The 14,839-nt window shown below is 44.9% G+C and overlaps 1 protein-coding gene across 7 annotated transcripts in view; it reads left to right on the forward strand.

Annotated features, from left to right (window-relative positions):
* Positions 1-14,839, forward strand: part of MARK2 (microtubule affinity regulating kinase 2) — a 58,060-nt gene that overhangs the window by 11,634 nt on the left and 31,587 nt on the right. For 4 of the 7 annotated variants that reach the window (XM_027090329.1, XM_027090326.1, XM_027090330.1 and 1 more), the window contains exon 2: positions 13,735-13,830. The exons of the other annotated variants lie outside the window; for them this stretch is intronic. In XM_027090329.1, the coding sequence (XP_026946130.1) occupies positions 13,735-13,830 (96 nt within the window). The remainder of the gene's footprint in view (positions 1-13,734; positions 13,831-14,839) is intronic. 7 annotated transcript variants of the gene reach the window in all.

A 14,839-nucleotide genomic window follows, 5' to 3' on the forward strand; every position in this document is an offset into this window, starting at 1 on the left:
AAAATATTTTCTTTTGTGTGAATGCTCAACAACAAACACAAGTTGTGATAAATATGCATAGGGTTGAATAACTTTTTTGACTCTCATGGTTTATCCTGAAACAATTTCATTTCCATTTGCACTGTTGGTGCAGAAGCAGTGACAGTGAAAACTGCTGGTGCCATAACATGGATCAGGGCAGTGGCACAAAACTGCTGGTGGTCGTAGTCATGGACTTTCCTGCTACACACTTGTGGTTTAAAAAAAAGCCATTTTCACTTAAGAATGCCTTGGATGAAGCACTAAAAATTATTATTTTTTTAATTAAATCTCAACCCTCCAATAATAAAGGTCTTTGATGTTCCAAGTGAAGAAATGCAAAGTATTCATGGAGCATTGCTGCTGTATACCGTAGTCCAGCTGTCTGGAGAAAATGCACTTGCGTGTTGGAGCCGAACCATCTACATGGATCATCATTTTTACTTGAAATAACAGTTGATGGACAAACTATAGTTGTTCGTACCGCAGTATTTAGTGGACGTTTTATTGAAATTGAACAAAGCCTGTCACCATTGCCGGTGATAAAATTCAAGTTTTCAAGCAAAATTTAGAATTTTGGAGAACTTGTATTTGTCAGACTTTTTTGATGAGATCGGTGATAAGATTGATGGAATGTGATTTTTCTGATGTTGTATGAAATGCCAGTATTTGGAAATTCTGCATAATTCGGTGAAGGAATGTTTCCTAGATTGTCAGTGGGTAAAAGAGCCATTCAAAGTGCAGGATGACCAGTGGAGTTTAATGTAAAAGTACGCAAGAGGTTCATTGATAAAATTTCAGATTGCACATGGCAACTAGTCTTTAAAAACTGCTACTTGTGGAGTTTTGGTCTAGTATCAAAGAAGAAAATCCTCAATATTTGAAAGGCTATTAAACTCCATTTTCCAACTACACATCTGCGTGAAATGAGATTTTCTTTATATCTTTCAACCAAAATAGCATGTGGAAACACACTGAATGCAGAAGCAGATATGAGAAGTTGGCCCTCTTCCATTAAGCTAAACATTAAAGAGATGTACAAGAATATAAAGCATGTAACTCTTGTTGCAAATTTCATTTTGTTTTAGAAATAGTTTCTTTGTTTAAAAAATGGGTTAGTTGTGTAAACAGGTAATAGGTTTATTGTTGTTTTGAATGAATAAAAATAATTTTAAAAATTATCAGTTTCAATTTCTAATAAGGTAAACTGTTGATATCTATGACCCACATAAACAAAAGATCTTCATAGTCCTTGATAAATTTTTTAAGAGTTTGAAGAGTTCTTGAGACCGAAAAGTGAGAAAACCTTCGTTGTAGACAAAACCTGAGTTGATTTTCCTCAGTCTTGGGCTGGTTACCTGTGATGACTTCACAGGGAGCCCTTGTTTGCAGTTCCCAGCCCTTGTAATAATCCCTGCCTGGGCCTCAGAGACTTTGACCCGAGTGAGCTTATTTCCTTCTTCTAATACATATAGCATTGGCCTTGTGAGGTTTTTTGTTGTTGTTTTATCTGTGGTTTATTTCCCCCGTTTTTTCTCTTTATTCCCTAATTTTTCTTTTTCTCATTTTCCCTTTCTCTTTATTCTTTTATTTTTCTCATTTTTTCATTCTTTAGTTTGTTAGGTTTTTTTGGTGGGGGGGTCTGGCATTGTGTTTTAATTACATGATAAAAATCAGTTCATCAGGTGGACTTCCTTTAGTATGTGTGAAGTTGTGGTTTGGAAAATATAGTTTCTTCACTAAAAATAAGTAACATGTTTATATGTAATGGGTTTATTAATGTTCTTTTAAATGAATGGAGACACTGATGGATATAACCCATATAAACAAAAGCTTTTGGGGAGCTCAGTTATTTTTAATACTGCAAAGGCTTTCTGAAACCAAAAAGTGTAATAAGAACCACAGCTGTAGACAAAACCTGGGTTAATTCTCCCTGGCTTTGTTTGGTTGATTTCTTGGTAATTTCATTAAAAAAAAAAAAAGAAAGAAAGTTTTGCAGTTCCCAGCCCCCATTTAGTCCTGGCTGGGCCTCAAGAAGGCACTTGCTACCTTGGTTTGCTGTTGTTCTGGCCGAGGAAGCTGGTTCTCAGTGACCAGAGGGACTTTGGCCAAAGTTGGCTCGTTTCCTCCTCTGAATACATAGCATTGACCTTGCGAGTTTTTTTTTAAACAGTTAAATTTGATTTTTTTAAATGTTGAGATAATTTTAAGCTTAGAAAAGTTGCAAAAATAGTCCAAAGAGTTTTTGTACATTCTTTGTCCAGCTTCCCCTTATATTAACATCTTATATAACCATAGAACATGTATCAAAACTGAGAATTAATCTTAGTATCATACTGTTAACCAACCATCTTCAGATTTCATCAGTTTTTCCACTGATGTGCTTTTTCTGTTGAGAATCCAGTCTGGGAGTCCACATTGCATGTAGTTCTCCTGTCTCTATAGTCTCCTTAGTCTTTCCATGTCTTTCATGACATTGACAGTTTTGAAGAATGCTGGTTATTTTTATAGAATGTTCCTCAGTTGTGGTAGTCTGAAATTTTCTCATGGCCTTGTGCTTTAATTCTGATTTTTCATTGTGGTCAAATACACGTAACACAAAACTTATATTTTAATAAATTTTTAAGTGCATAGTCCAGTGGCATTAAGTACATTCATAATGTAGCCAGCGTTACTATTTGTAGAACTTTTTCATCATCTCAAACAGAAACTCTATATCAATTAAGCAGTAATTCCCCATATTCCCTTCCCCCAGCCTTTGGTAACTTCTTTTCTGTTTTCTTTCTCTATGAATTTGCTTGTTCTGAGCACCTCATATAAGTGGAATCATACAATATTTGTCTTTTTGTGTCTGGCTCATTTCACTTAGCATAATGTTTTCAACATTCATCTATGTTGTAGCTTTAATTACGTTTTAAAAGTTAACCTGGATTTTACTGTGATGGTATGTATTAACTTGATATGTTGGAAAATATAGTTATTAAGACATAGTTGTAATGGGTTTAGTAATATTATTTTAAGTGAATTAATAGATTAACATTTTCTCTTTTTTTTCTCAGTTTTAGTTACAATAACAGTAGCTATAATCCACATCAACAAAAGCTATTTGAGGTCCTTAATAATTAAGGCATAAAGGATTGTCCACACAGGAGTGTGAGAATTGCTTTTGTGGCTCATCCCTGTCCTTGATTGGCTGGTTACTTGCCGTGACCTCATAATGAGCCTTTGTTTTGCAATTCCCAGAGTCCTGGCTGAACTGCAGGAAGGCACTTGCTGCCTTGGTTTGCAGTGTATCTGTATGAGGAAGCTGGTTCTCAGTGACCTGAGGGACTTTAACGAAATTTGGCTTATTTCCTCCTTCTAATACAGAGCACTGGCTTTTTTTTTCCCCCCATTAAAAAATCCTTTGGCTTACTTGGATTTCATTATGACAGTAGATTTTTTTTTTAAGCTTATATGTAGGCTATTGGTCAATTCCAAATTTGAAAACTGCAAAGCTTGCTTAGTCTCTATCCTTGAAAAACCTTGGTGCCTATAATAGCTGAAGGCTGGTAGGCTCCAGGCACTCACTGAGGCCAGAACACCCAACAGTCTGTTCTCAGGGTGGCTGCAGAGCCTACACACTTTGTTCCTATTTCTTCTGTACTTAACTCTTTGTTAGTCCTGTTTCTTAGTGAAACACGCCTGCCAAATCCCGCTTTTATGTAAGAGCACTTTATTTTCTCCTGGAAGAGGTAAGCAGATTTGTTGTGTATGTAACAGCGTGGGAACTTTATCTTTGCTTGAAGCATCTTTAAGAGATACAGTTGCAGTAAATATATTTCTGAACTACTATATTATTTTCCACCTTGTTCTTTTGCTTGTATTCATTCTCCAGTTAACATAGCGCCTCTTTTTTTAAAAAAATTTATTTATTTATTTTTGGCTGCGTTGGGTCTTCGTTGCTGTGTGCGGGCTTTTCTCTAGTTGTGGCAAGCGAGGGCTACTCTTTGTCATGGCGCGTGGACTTCTCATTGCGGTGGCTTCTCTTGTTGCAGAGCACGGGCTCTAGGCACCTGGGCTTCAGTAGTTGTGGCACACAGGCTCAGTAGTTGTGGCTTGCGGGCTCTAGAGCACAGGCTCAGTAGTTGTGGCACACAGGCTTAGTTGCTCCGTGGCATGTGGGATGTTCCCAGACCAGGGCTCAAACCCGTGTCCCCTTCATTGGCAGGCAGATTCTTTTTTTTTTTTAATTTAATTTTATTTGTGTTTTTGTACAGCAGGTTCTTATTAGTTATCCATTTTATATATATTAGTGTATATATGTCAGTTGGCAGGCAGATTCTTAACCACTGCGCCACCAGGGAAGTCCGTATCTCTTACTTTTAAAAGCTCTTCTTAGTACCGCTAATAGTAGACCTTTGGGCCTCCTATAATAGTCACTCAGACCAACTTTAAAGCAAATCTTTTTATACTCATCTTATTTGCTCAGAATCACTTCTCATCAGAATCATTAAAAAAAAGTTTAATCAAGTGCTTACCTTATGTCAATTTGTGTCTACATATAGACTTGCAGGATTGTAGCTCCATTTCCCATCACTCAGCAAGTCCCATAAGCCTCTGCTTTTTACACAAAGCATATTTCTTTCCAGAATTCAACTTGATGTGCTTTTTTCTCTCTCTTCAGCCACTGGTCTGTATGGAAGATAGACTTGCTTTCAAAGGAGATTTGTTCACTCTGTTAGCTAAGGCAGTGCAGTGCCTCCTGGATGGCCCTCAGAGTACATTACTCTGTTCCCAGTGGTTGGGGAACTCTTAAAGGCAGTGGACTGAGTACTTGAAGGGTAGATGTCTCACGGGGCACAGTTTGCCCTGAGGCTAGTGTCTTCAGCTGTAGACATGATAATAGCAGCATTTATTGAGCACTTAACTTTGTCCCAGATGCTTGTTTAATTAGCTGTTTTACATTCATTAACTCATTTAATCTTTGTGAGATAGTAGGTCTTATTATTTTCCCCACTTTGCAGATGAGGAAACACGCCCAGAAATGTTGAGTAACTTAAGGTAACAAACTCATGTGGTTTAGAGTGTGTGTTGGTGTCAGAACAAGACTTTCTTGACCGTGGAGAGCACTTTGGCTCTGGCTTCAGTTGTGTCCTGGCAGTGGAAGATAGATCCCTTAGGATTAGCTCACAGCCCGTGTGGGGCAAAACATGGCTCCCAGGCCGGCTTCAGAGTTGTGCGTGCTCTCCTCCGCCCCACCTTGTTTCTTTCTGCCCTCTGTGGCCTGTTGTAAAGGTGCCACAGTGTTGGAGATGCAGCTCTTTGGGTTTAGCTCCCTGGTCTTAACAGCTGTGGGAAACAGTTTTTTGATCTTATTGTTTAATCCTGGCTTCTGGTTTTCCTCTTCATCTCTTCTTACCTTCTGGAATTCCAAGAACTCCTTTAGAAAAACCAGGGTCTGGAGATCTGAAATTGGTAACCAACAAGTAAATACCTCACAGCATAGGACAGTTTGGATTCTTAGATTTGACTGTCCTGCTCAGTAGCACCTCACTAACTCCCAAAAAGAAAACTTTTGTTTGTGGATCTTAACTATGTACATTTTATCCTTACGCAACTAATATTTTCTTTTTATATACCATTATGTACACTTACACACGCAGAAGCCCAGAGCTACTTGCTTTTAGCCTTGACTGCCAAGGACACTGAGAGCACTGTAGCTGGTAGTGCCAGGCCTCTGTGTGTGTTTGGGACTTGCCAGTCCAATCCTGGGAGCTGAATTCTGTCCGTCCTGCTGTGTCTCTTTATCCCATCGCTTGTGTAATATGCCACTACTTCCTGTTTGCATTTGTCAGCCTTTCTTTTGGTTCACTTCTCTCTCCTGAAGCTGTGCATGTGGTCCTCCTAGACATCTGGAGTTGTTTCTTCGTGAGAGTGAACCTCTGAGGAATTTCAGTTAACTTGAGTTTATGAGTTTTTGGTTTGATTTACTTGCTTGTCTACGCCTGGCAATATAGTGCCTTTTCTTTTATCCTGTTAGAGGTTTTGATTTTATTAGCAAAATTCTGAAATTTTGAGCTGATTTAAAGATGCCAGCATGGGGCATGGGTAAAGGGGGTGAGCTGCTGCCCCTGATTCAAGCATCACTTATCCACTTGCGCCCCTATTGCTGCCCTAGCAGAAAAAGAGGAGGAGTTCAACTTATATGATTGTATTTGTGTTCAAACCTGATTCACTTCTCTAAGATCATGGTTGCATGCCATTTCTAAATTACTTTAGAATCCATCTTTTTGTTACAGTGGAAAAACCAAGGTCCATGTGAATTACTTTGAGAAGCACAGCCTGTTGGGTTTCTTATGAGTGGTTCTCCCCCTCCCCACTTCCCACCTGTTTTTAAAATTTATTAATTAATTTATTTTTGGCTGTGTTGGGTCTTCGTTGCTATGTGCAGGCTTTCTCTGGTTGCGGCGAGTGGGGGTACTCTTCGTTGTGGTGTGTGGGCTTCTCATTGCGGTGGCTTCTCTTGTTGTGGAGCATGGGCTCTAGGCGCCTGGGCTTCAGTAGTTGTGGCACGTGGGCTCAGTAGTTGCGGTGCACGGGCTTAGTTGTTCTGTGGCATGTGGGATCTTCCTGGACCAGGGATCGAACCCGTGTCTCCTGCATTAGCAGGTGGATTCTTAACTGTTGCGCCACCAAGGAAGTCCCTCCAGCACATTTTTATCTCTCCTCAGAGGTGGCTGCTGTCACATACAGGTGTTCTTTAGTGATGCAGGCCACTGCTTCCTTGGAGAGTGCATGGCAGTGTTCTCTTGCTAATGAAAAGGCTGTCATAATGGGTTAGGTCCATAGGGGCTCTGCCCTTCTGTACCTGTATTCCTAGGGAGAAAAATCTCTACCTTAATTACCACATCATGCTGGCAGAGAGGTGTGGCTGCTAATCGATTAGATGACAGTCCTTTGCATTGGTGTGGAACTGTTGAGGTTGTTTTGTTTTTAAATAAAATAGATTTGAGCCAGGTAAGTTTATTTTGAAGAGATAAAGATTTCCCTTTATTAACCTCATGTCTTTTTTTTTTTTTTACAGACTTTTTTCTCTTTTTTAAAATTAATTAATTAATTTTTGGCTGTGTTGGGTCTTCATTGCTGCATGTAGCCTTTCTCTGGTTGCAGCAAGCGGGGGCTACTCTTCGTTGTGGTGCACGGGCTTCTCATTGCAGTGGCTTCTCTTGTTGCAGAGCACGGGCTCCAGGCGTGTGGGCTTCAGTAGTTGTGGCACACGGGCTCAGTAGTTGTGGCTCACGGGCTCTAGAGTGCAGGCTCAGTAGTTGTGGCACATGGGCTTAGTTGCTCCGCGGCATGTGGGATCTTCCCGGACCAGGGCTTGAACCTGTGTCCCCTGCATTGACAGGCAGATTCTCAACCACTGAGCCACCAGGGAAGTCCCAGACCTCATGTCTTTAGTGCCATTTCTGTGTCCTTATCTTCTAACTTGGTAGTAAGAAGCACTAAGTTGGTTTTTCTTGTCATTCTGGTGCCGGTGGCAAACAGTGTCTTTTCCTCTCCTGCACCTTTGGTGTGCTTTCTTTCTGTTTGGTAGCACCAAATTCCTTTATTTGTTTTGGTTTTCCTTCTCTCCTCCTGTCTTGGAGTGGTTGAACCCTATTCTGAAATATATTTTTAAGATAGTGTTTAAAAGCAAACACCCTGCCTTTCTTGAAACCACAGAAACTGCTTGTGAAACAGCCGATAGAGCAAGCTGCCAAATCCACACTGTTAAAACCAAGCCCTAACTGACAAAATGTCAGACACTGATGTTAAACCTTCTTTATGATTAGGGTGTGAGGGTTTTCTCATTAATAAATGTTTAGGTGCTGAACTCCCAGTTTCACATTTGGAATGCTTTACATTATAAAATTCTGCATAGTAAACCATTCCAAAAGAATCTTGTGCAGCTAATCTGCTATCTGCTGTAGGAAAGGTTTTCAACAAAACAATTCCCATTCCCCGTCCCCTACTTATTTATTTTTTTTAATTTTAGAAAATGATTTTCTTTGGAGGTGATTTGGACCAAGTCTCACTAGCTTTACCATTTTTTGATAGAACTATATATAAAATATATAAACAACAAGGATCTACTGTATAGCACAGGGAACAATATAACTATATTCAGTATCTTGTAATAACCTATAATAGAAAAGAATCTGAAAAAGAATACGTGTATATGTGTGTGCAGACACACACACACATATATATATATATAACTGAATCACTTTGTTGTACACCTGCAATATTGTAAATCAACTAAACTTCAATTAAAAAAAAAATAGAACTAGCTTCAGAATTATTTTTCCTTCAACAGAGGAAGACTGGGGCCTTAATCTTTATCCTTAGGCCCTGAATTACCTTTTTTTTTTTTTTTAGGATGGCATAGAATCTTCTGTTTGTCTAGGGAATTTCTTTCCAAGTACTACTTTCAGAAATAAGTATTCGTTCCTTCTTGAAACCTTCCAGAAGAACTCTGACAGTGCTGGTAGCCTGCTGAGTAAGGGTACAGTTTAAAAACTGGTACTAGTGTATACATCAAGCTATAACACTGCTTGAATGGGAGTTGATGAGGGAGACCAGGCTTGACAACCAATAATTGGGAAAGAAAAGGAAAAGTATATTAACGTGCCTCCAGAGTCACAGCCAGCACTGAGATATGAGCCTCTGGATGCAGAGCTTTACGAAGCCCTTCCAGGTTTTCCCCAAGAGCACCCTCTTCTGTTCTAACGCTAAGGGCTTGTTTTGATTTCATTTCCATGACCTTAGCCCTGAGCAACTTTTCTGACTTTGTGCTTCAGCCCTTCCTGTATCTTCTTTGCTTGTATATTGGGCCTGTCTCTGGTTTCTACATGGGGATGAGACAAGGAAGGCTAAATGATTGATTCTTCAGTGAGTCTCCCCGGGTTGACTTCCTTTCATACCAGCATCTCACAGCTCTCATCATGGTCCACTCAGTGGGTGGACATCCCCATTCATTGAAGTCTCAGGGTTTAATATTTATTATTTATTTGGCTGCTCCGGGTCGTGGTTGTGGCATGCGGGATCTTTTAGTTGCGGCATGAGGGATCTAGTTTGCTGACCAGGGATCGAACCCAGGCCCCCTGCATTGGGAGCGCAGAGTCTTAACCACTGGACCACCAGGGAAGTCCCAAGTCTCGGGGTTTAGATAGATCCTGGTAGAACTCATGGTCGTAGCTAGAAGCAAGACCCAGGATCTTCAAATCTCTCAGCGCATGGTTCCTCTGAAACATAACAAAAGCTACAGACTTCTAGTAAATTGGAGGGCACAGGCAGGCTGTAACTTTAGTTAGCTCCTGGATTTGGTCCTGCGTTGGACAGTGTGATTTGTGCTTATCTCTCCAATTAGGTAGTCAACTTTTTTGAAGGCTGGGCTGTATTTTACCCTTCTCTGTATCCCTTCCTCCCCCATAGTCTCTTAGAGTGCTTTGCACATGATCATCTCTCAGTGAATTATTTGTGAACTAAAACAATAAGAAAAATTACAACATGGGTATTATTCTTCATTTACCACCACCCTTGGGGAAGTGTGTCCATATTGATTTGTGAATCAGACATTTGTCTATCCAGTTTTTGGCCATATAAGTCACAAGTCTTAATTGGTGTCTTAATAGGTTCAATAATGTCTAAAAAGAACAACTTTTTCAGGATGAGAGGATAAGGGGGACTTTTTTTTTGCGGTACGCGGGCCTCTCACTGTTGTGGCCTCTCCCATCGCGGAGCACAGGCTCCGGACGCGCAGGCCCAGCAGCCGTGGCTCACGGGCCCAGCCGCTCCGCGGCATGTGGGATCTTCCCGGACCGGGGCACGAACCCGCGTCCCCTGCATCGGCAGGCGGACTCTCAACTACTGCGCCACCAGGGAAGCCCTAAAGGGGACGTTTTACCCTATTACTGGATTGTGTTAAGAACTCAGAGAGGAAACCACAGCGGGGGAGTGCACTGCTGAGGAAACCCTGTCTGGCTTCCCGAAATAGGGAAGAGAGTGGAAAAGCCAGGCCCTCCCGGTTTTGCTGAATTCTGTTCTTGCCCCTGACACACAGCATCTCTGGCTATGTTGTTGCTTTTGGTTAAATTGGCCTCATCTTTCCTGCTTCTGCAATGGGTGAACAGAGGTACACTGGGTGTTGGGAATTTTGTCCAGAGCTGGAGAGATCATGTGGTCTGTATCAGAAGGCTGGAGTTATTTATAGTGGGAGAGAAGCTAAGGAGCATGGCACAGAAAGAACTGATTTCACACCACCTCAGCACTTGGTGGTGGTGCGGACCCAGATTTCTTTTTGAGCATCTCGGGGGAGATCAGGTGCTTTTCTGAATTGACCAAGAGCTGTGAGGTGTCAGGGACCACATTTTCCAGGACCATTTATGGGTAGGGCAAGAATGCGATGACTGTTTTCTACTTTCCTCTTGATTCCTTGGTCTTTGTGACTCAGGGTGTGAGAGCTCCAACTGACTTTTTTTTTTGCGGTACGCGGGCCTCTCACTGTTGTGGCCTCTCCCGTTGCGGAGCACAGGCTCCGGACGCGCAGGCCCAGCGGCCATGGCTCACAGGCCCAGCCGCTCCGCGGCATGTGGGTTCCTCCTGGACTGGGGCACGAACCCGTGTCCCCTGCATCATCGGCAGGCGGACTCTCAACCACTGCGCCACCAGGGAATTCCTCCAAGTGACTTTTGAAGCTCCTGGTTTTGAACCAGTGCAGAAGGCAACAGCTGTGTAGGATGGTGGAAAAAGGACCTGTTGGACTGGTCTGCTTGGACCCGCCTCCCCCTTCCCCCACTCTGGGCAGCAGGGCTGAAACTGCTGCTTGCTGGGCTTTGCCAAGTTGGTTTCTCCTTATGGATCGGCTACCATGGCAGGCAGGCAGGCAGCTCCCCATCCGGGAGCCCTCCAAGGAGCTAGGCTGCTAGGGAGTCATGCTGCGGGGGCGGGGGGGTGGGGGGCAGGTGCTGGGCACCAGGTGTGCCACCTACCCTACCAGGGGCTGTGCCTACTCAGAGCTGCTCAGACTAAGGCTGCAGAGCCCTGAGGCCTGCTGGAAGTAGACTGTGTGTCACGGTACCTTTTCCTGCACCTTGTGGCCACATTCGTGGTATGCAGAGAGGCTGGGAGTGGTGAGGAGCTTGTAAGTTGTGGGTAAATGAAGTCTAGAGAGGGAGAGGATTCTTGCCTAGGGCACACTGAGTTCAGGGTTGTAATGTTTCTAAGTCCAGAGTTGTCACCTAGCTTAACTTTAATTTTCTCAGCCCTAGGTGGAAGAGGTTTTCCAGTGTGCGAGCTTGGTGTTCAAGACATGTTAGGTGAGGTTTACTTATGGAGCCAGACTTCTGGCAGGTTGACTCGATGTAAGACAAGGTCAGGATGTGGTCTTCAGGACGTGCAGACCATGCTCACTTCCTACTGTGGTCTCAGGGACAGGGCTGGAAGGCTTATGAGCACAGAGGCACTGAGAGCCCTCACATCCACCTAGGACAGACCCTCAGAGCTCAACTCCAGCCCCTCATTATACAAGTGGGGAAACACAGGTCACAAGAGGGTGAATGACTGGCTCAGGATATGTAACTTGTTTGGGTGGAGCTGGATCTAAATTTGCTCTCTCTTGAGGACTTGGAGCTGTATCCCCTGTTGCTTCCACTTCAGAAGCAGTCCTCTTGCTTAGAAGACCTGTGCGGGGGCTACCTGAAGCCCTCATGGCAGAGGGGAGGCTGGGGAAGGACAGGTGAAAGGGCAGTAGGCCCCAGCTCCGCACACTGGCCATGAGCTCTGAAATCCTGCCAGAGTCTGCATCCGTAGAGACACCAGAAGGCCCTCGAGAATGGATTAAAAGCAGTGGGCACCAGCATTCTAGCCCTGGCCCAGGGTGAAGTAGTCACGTGGAGCAGCGATGTGCTAAGAGCTATTGGGTAAAGAGTCACTCCGAAAAAAGCAGGAAGACCCTGACCTTCTCTCGTGAATTAGGAAAGCATTGCTTGAAAGCCTGTTAGGTGCCAGGCACTGTGCCTGGGCACTGAGGACACAGAGTTGACTTAAGCCCTGGAAATTTCTCTTAGGTCGCTCCCACTCTTGTGCAGTGGTGAACAAGACAGCCACCAAGAGTTGTGAAGGAGACAGGCTGTTCCGCAAGAGCGAAGTCCTAGTGCAAGAAGGCGGCTGTCTTTGGGACACCTGGAGTGATGTGTCAGGGACCCTGTGAAGTCAGAGAGGTGGAGCAGGGAAGAATTCCTGGAGGACGTGATGTCTGAGCTGAGGCTAACCAGGAAGAAGAATGGGAACGGAGGATGGAGGCAAAGGGTTCCAGGCAGTAGGAGGCCGTGGCAAAGGCCTGGAGGTCTGAGAACACTTGAAGACAAGTGGCAGGAGCCCAGAGTGAGACTCTAGGGCGGGACGAGGGCAAGGCTGGAGCTGCAGGCAGGGAAAGGGAGCTGCCAGCTGAAAGAAAAATCCAGAAACGGTTTGGGTCTGCAAATCAGTTTTACAGTGTGTGTGTGTATGTATGTAGACATTTACCCCATGTATGTGTACGTATACATATAAATCGTGTGTGTGTGTGTTTAAAGGGAGCTTTGAATATGAAGCCATCACTTCCTGTTCCCAGTGCTGGGCGTCCTGCTGAGGTGCCTGTGGATGCCCCCCACATGTGGCAGAGTAAGAGGACTGGTTTTTCTACATGCAGGTGTGGGTGGAGGGTAGGCTGTCCGAGGTTTCCATCCTGGCAGGTGGGACTGGTTTTAGCTTTGGAGCAGAGCTGGCTGAGGACACTGTGGGGCTTCTTCAGGCCCAGGGACAGGACCAGTTTCCCTCTTCTCATGGGGGAGTGACTCACAGGCCGTTGCTGACACCGGAGGTTCTGCAGGCTTTTCAGAGGCAGCCTGTGGCGGCTGGTGGTAGCAGTTGGTGAGAAAGAAGTACGTGGTGGCCATTTCTCCTGCCACTCCTGACAGACATTTCTGTCGCTAAATAGCACCTCTCTGTGGCAGCCTTGGGCTCTGCTCTGGCAAAGGAGGAGCATTTCCTCTCCGTGAGAGGGGCCATCCGAGGCTTCTGCCCGACCCTATACAGCACGCCAGCGAGAGTCCGCCTTCCCTCCTGCCACTGGCAGTCAGGGGCACAGGTCCTTAAGTGGTGGACCTTAACTTACGGGGTCATAGAAATGACCATGCTCCAAACGGCAAAACCAAAGCATGTGAAAAGCGACCTGAGGTTAGAGTGTAGACTGTCTGCCTCCGAAAGGTGGAACGGGGACAGGGTCTCACTTGACTGTATGTGGCTGCTGCCTTGCCGATAGCTGGGCTGTCCGCTCTCCTGCCAGGGAGCAAGTTTTGTTCCCATGCTAGTCCGGCTTTTACTGTTTCCCCTCCTGCCTTTCCCCAGAGACCATAAACCTGCCTACCTCCTGTTATGTTCTAGTTCTGATAGGAGTACCATTCAGAGTTCTTGGCAGGAGACCAACTCACTTCTCTCCGGGTTGGTTTCCCCTCCTTTTCCCAGCGTGTTGGATGTGCATGTTCCCCAGAGTTCTCCATATGCAGCTGTAGTGCCCAGAGATTGGAGCTCTCCTGCAGTGGGAACCCAGCTGCTTCCCTCCTCGGTTTTAGGGGCAGGGCTTGAAAATAGAGAATCATAATCTCCCTTCCTCCTCCTCCTCCTGCCCCCCTTCCCCCACAATACACCAAGCAAACTGGAGTGACCGGCTCAGGGGCTCAGAGCGGGACTCAGCCCGCCTCACTGCTCTGCATGACAGCAGCGATCTGGAGGAAGATTAATGGACGCGTGAGTATGTGAACCCCGGAGCACGTTACCATCTCAGGCTGGTCCTCGGTGGCAGGTGTGGACTTATTCTGGTGTTAGGGACACCAGGGCTTCTGAGGGGAGATGATGACCCAGCCAGGTGTGTGTCTGCCTGAGGCCACCCTCCTCTCTAACGTGGGGAAATGGAAAGCGCTTCTAAATACCCCTGCTCTTCTGAAGAGCTTGGTGGGCGGTTCGGGGAGTTTGTTCTTGGAATCCTTTGCAGCACAATATCCCTTTCTTCCCTAAGCCAGGTTCTTTAGCTCCTAAGCTGGACTTAACTACCTTCACTTCTTGTAGGATGAGTGCATCTCCCTGGCCGGGGTGAGACTGTGGGTGGAAGGTTAGGAAGGGGTAGCTGCTCCTTGCTAGAAAGGGGAGCTTGGAGAGGGAGCACAGGTTGCCAGCAGGTATTTTGCATCCCCCTCTGGCTGGCTAGAGAAGGGTGCCACCCCTAGTTCCCGTCTGCCGACCTCTCCAGACAGCCAAGGGAGTACCCAAATGGAAACATCCTCTTTCTGCCGAGGCTTGAGTGCCTAAGGCAGAGACCAGATGGTAGCAGCTCAGGCCTGCTAAGAGGGGAAGATTGGTTATTTAGGGGCTGTGACAAATGGTTTTGCAGAAGAGCAGGGGAGAAAGGATCTAATTTAGCAAAGCCAGGGGCCAATTTCTACAGTAACCCTGTGGAGAGCCCAGACGGCCTGGAACCACAGGGCCACAGGCTCAGGTGCTGACTGCCTTCTCCCTTCCTTCCTGTGTCTGGTGGCTAGTGATGTCATTGTGAGGTTAACCCTCTGGTCAGAGAGGATGACCCTGACTCTCTGCTGCCTGAGCCCTTCTGCCCTGGAGCTGTACCTAAATGGCCTCCCAATTCTGACTTTGTATAGGGCAAGAAATGGTCATAGGAAGTTTTGTTTTGATAGTTTGACTTCTGATTGGGCATTTAGCCATCTGAGAACTGAGTGCTTTCTTTCTTTTTTTAAAAAATAAA

Source organism: Aethalodelphis obliquidens, unplaced genomic scaffold (assembly GCF_003676395.1).
Source record: "Aethalodelphis obliquidens isolate GAN/ISIS:26980383/991018 unplaced genomic scaffold, ASM367639v1 scaffold69, whole genome shotgun sequence".
In the NCBI taxonomy this organism is placed as follows: domain Eukaryota; kingdom Metazoa; phylum Chordata; class Mammalia; order Artiodactyla; family Delphinidae; genus Aethalodelphis; species Aethalodelphis obliquidens.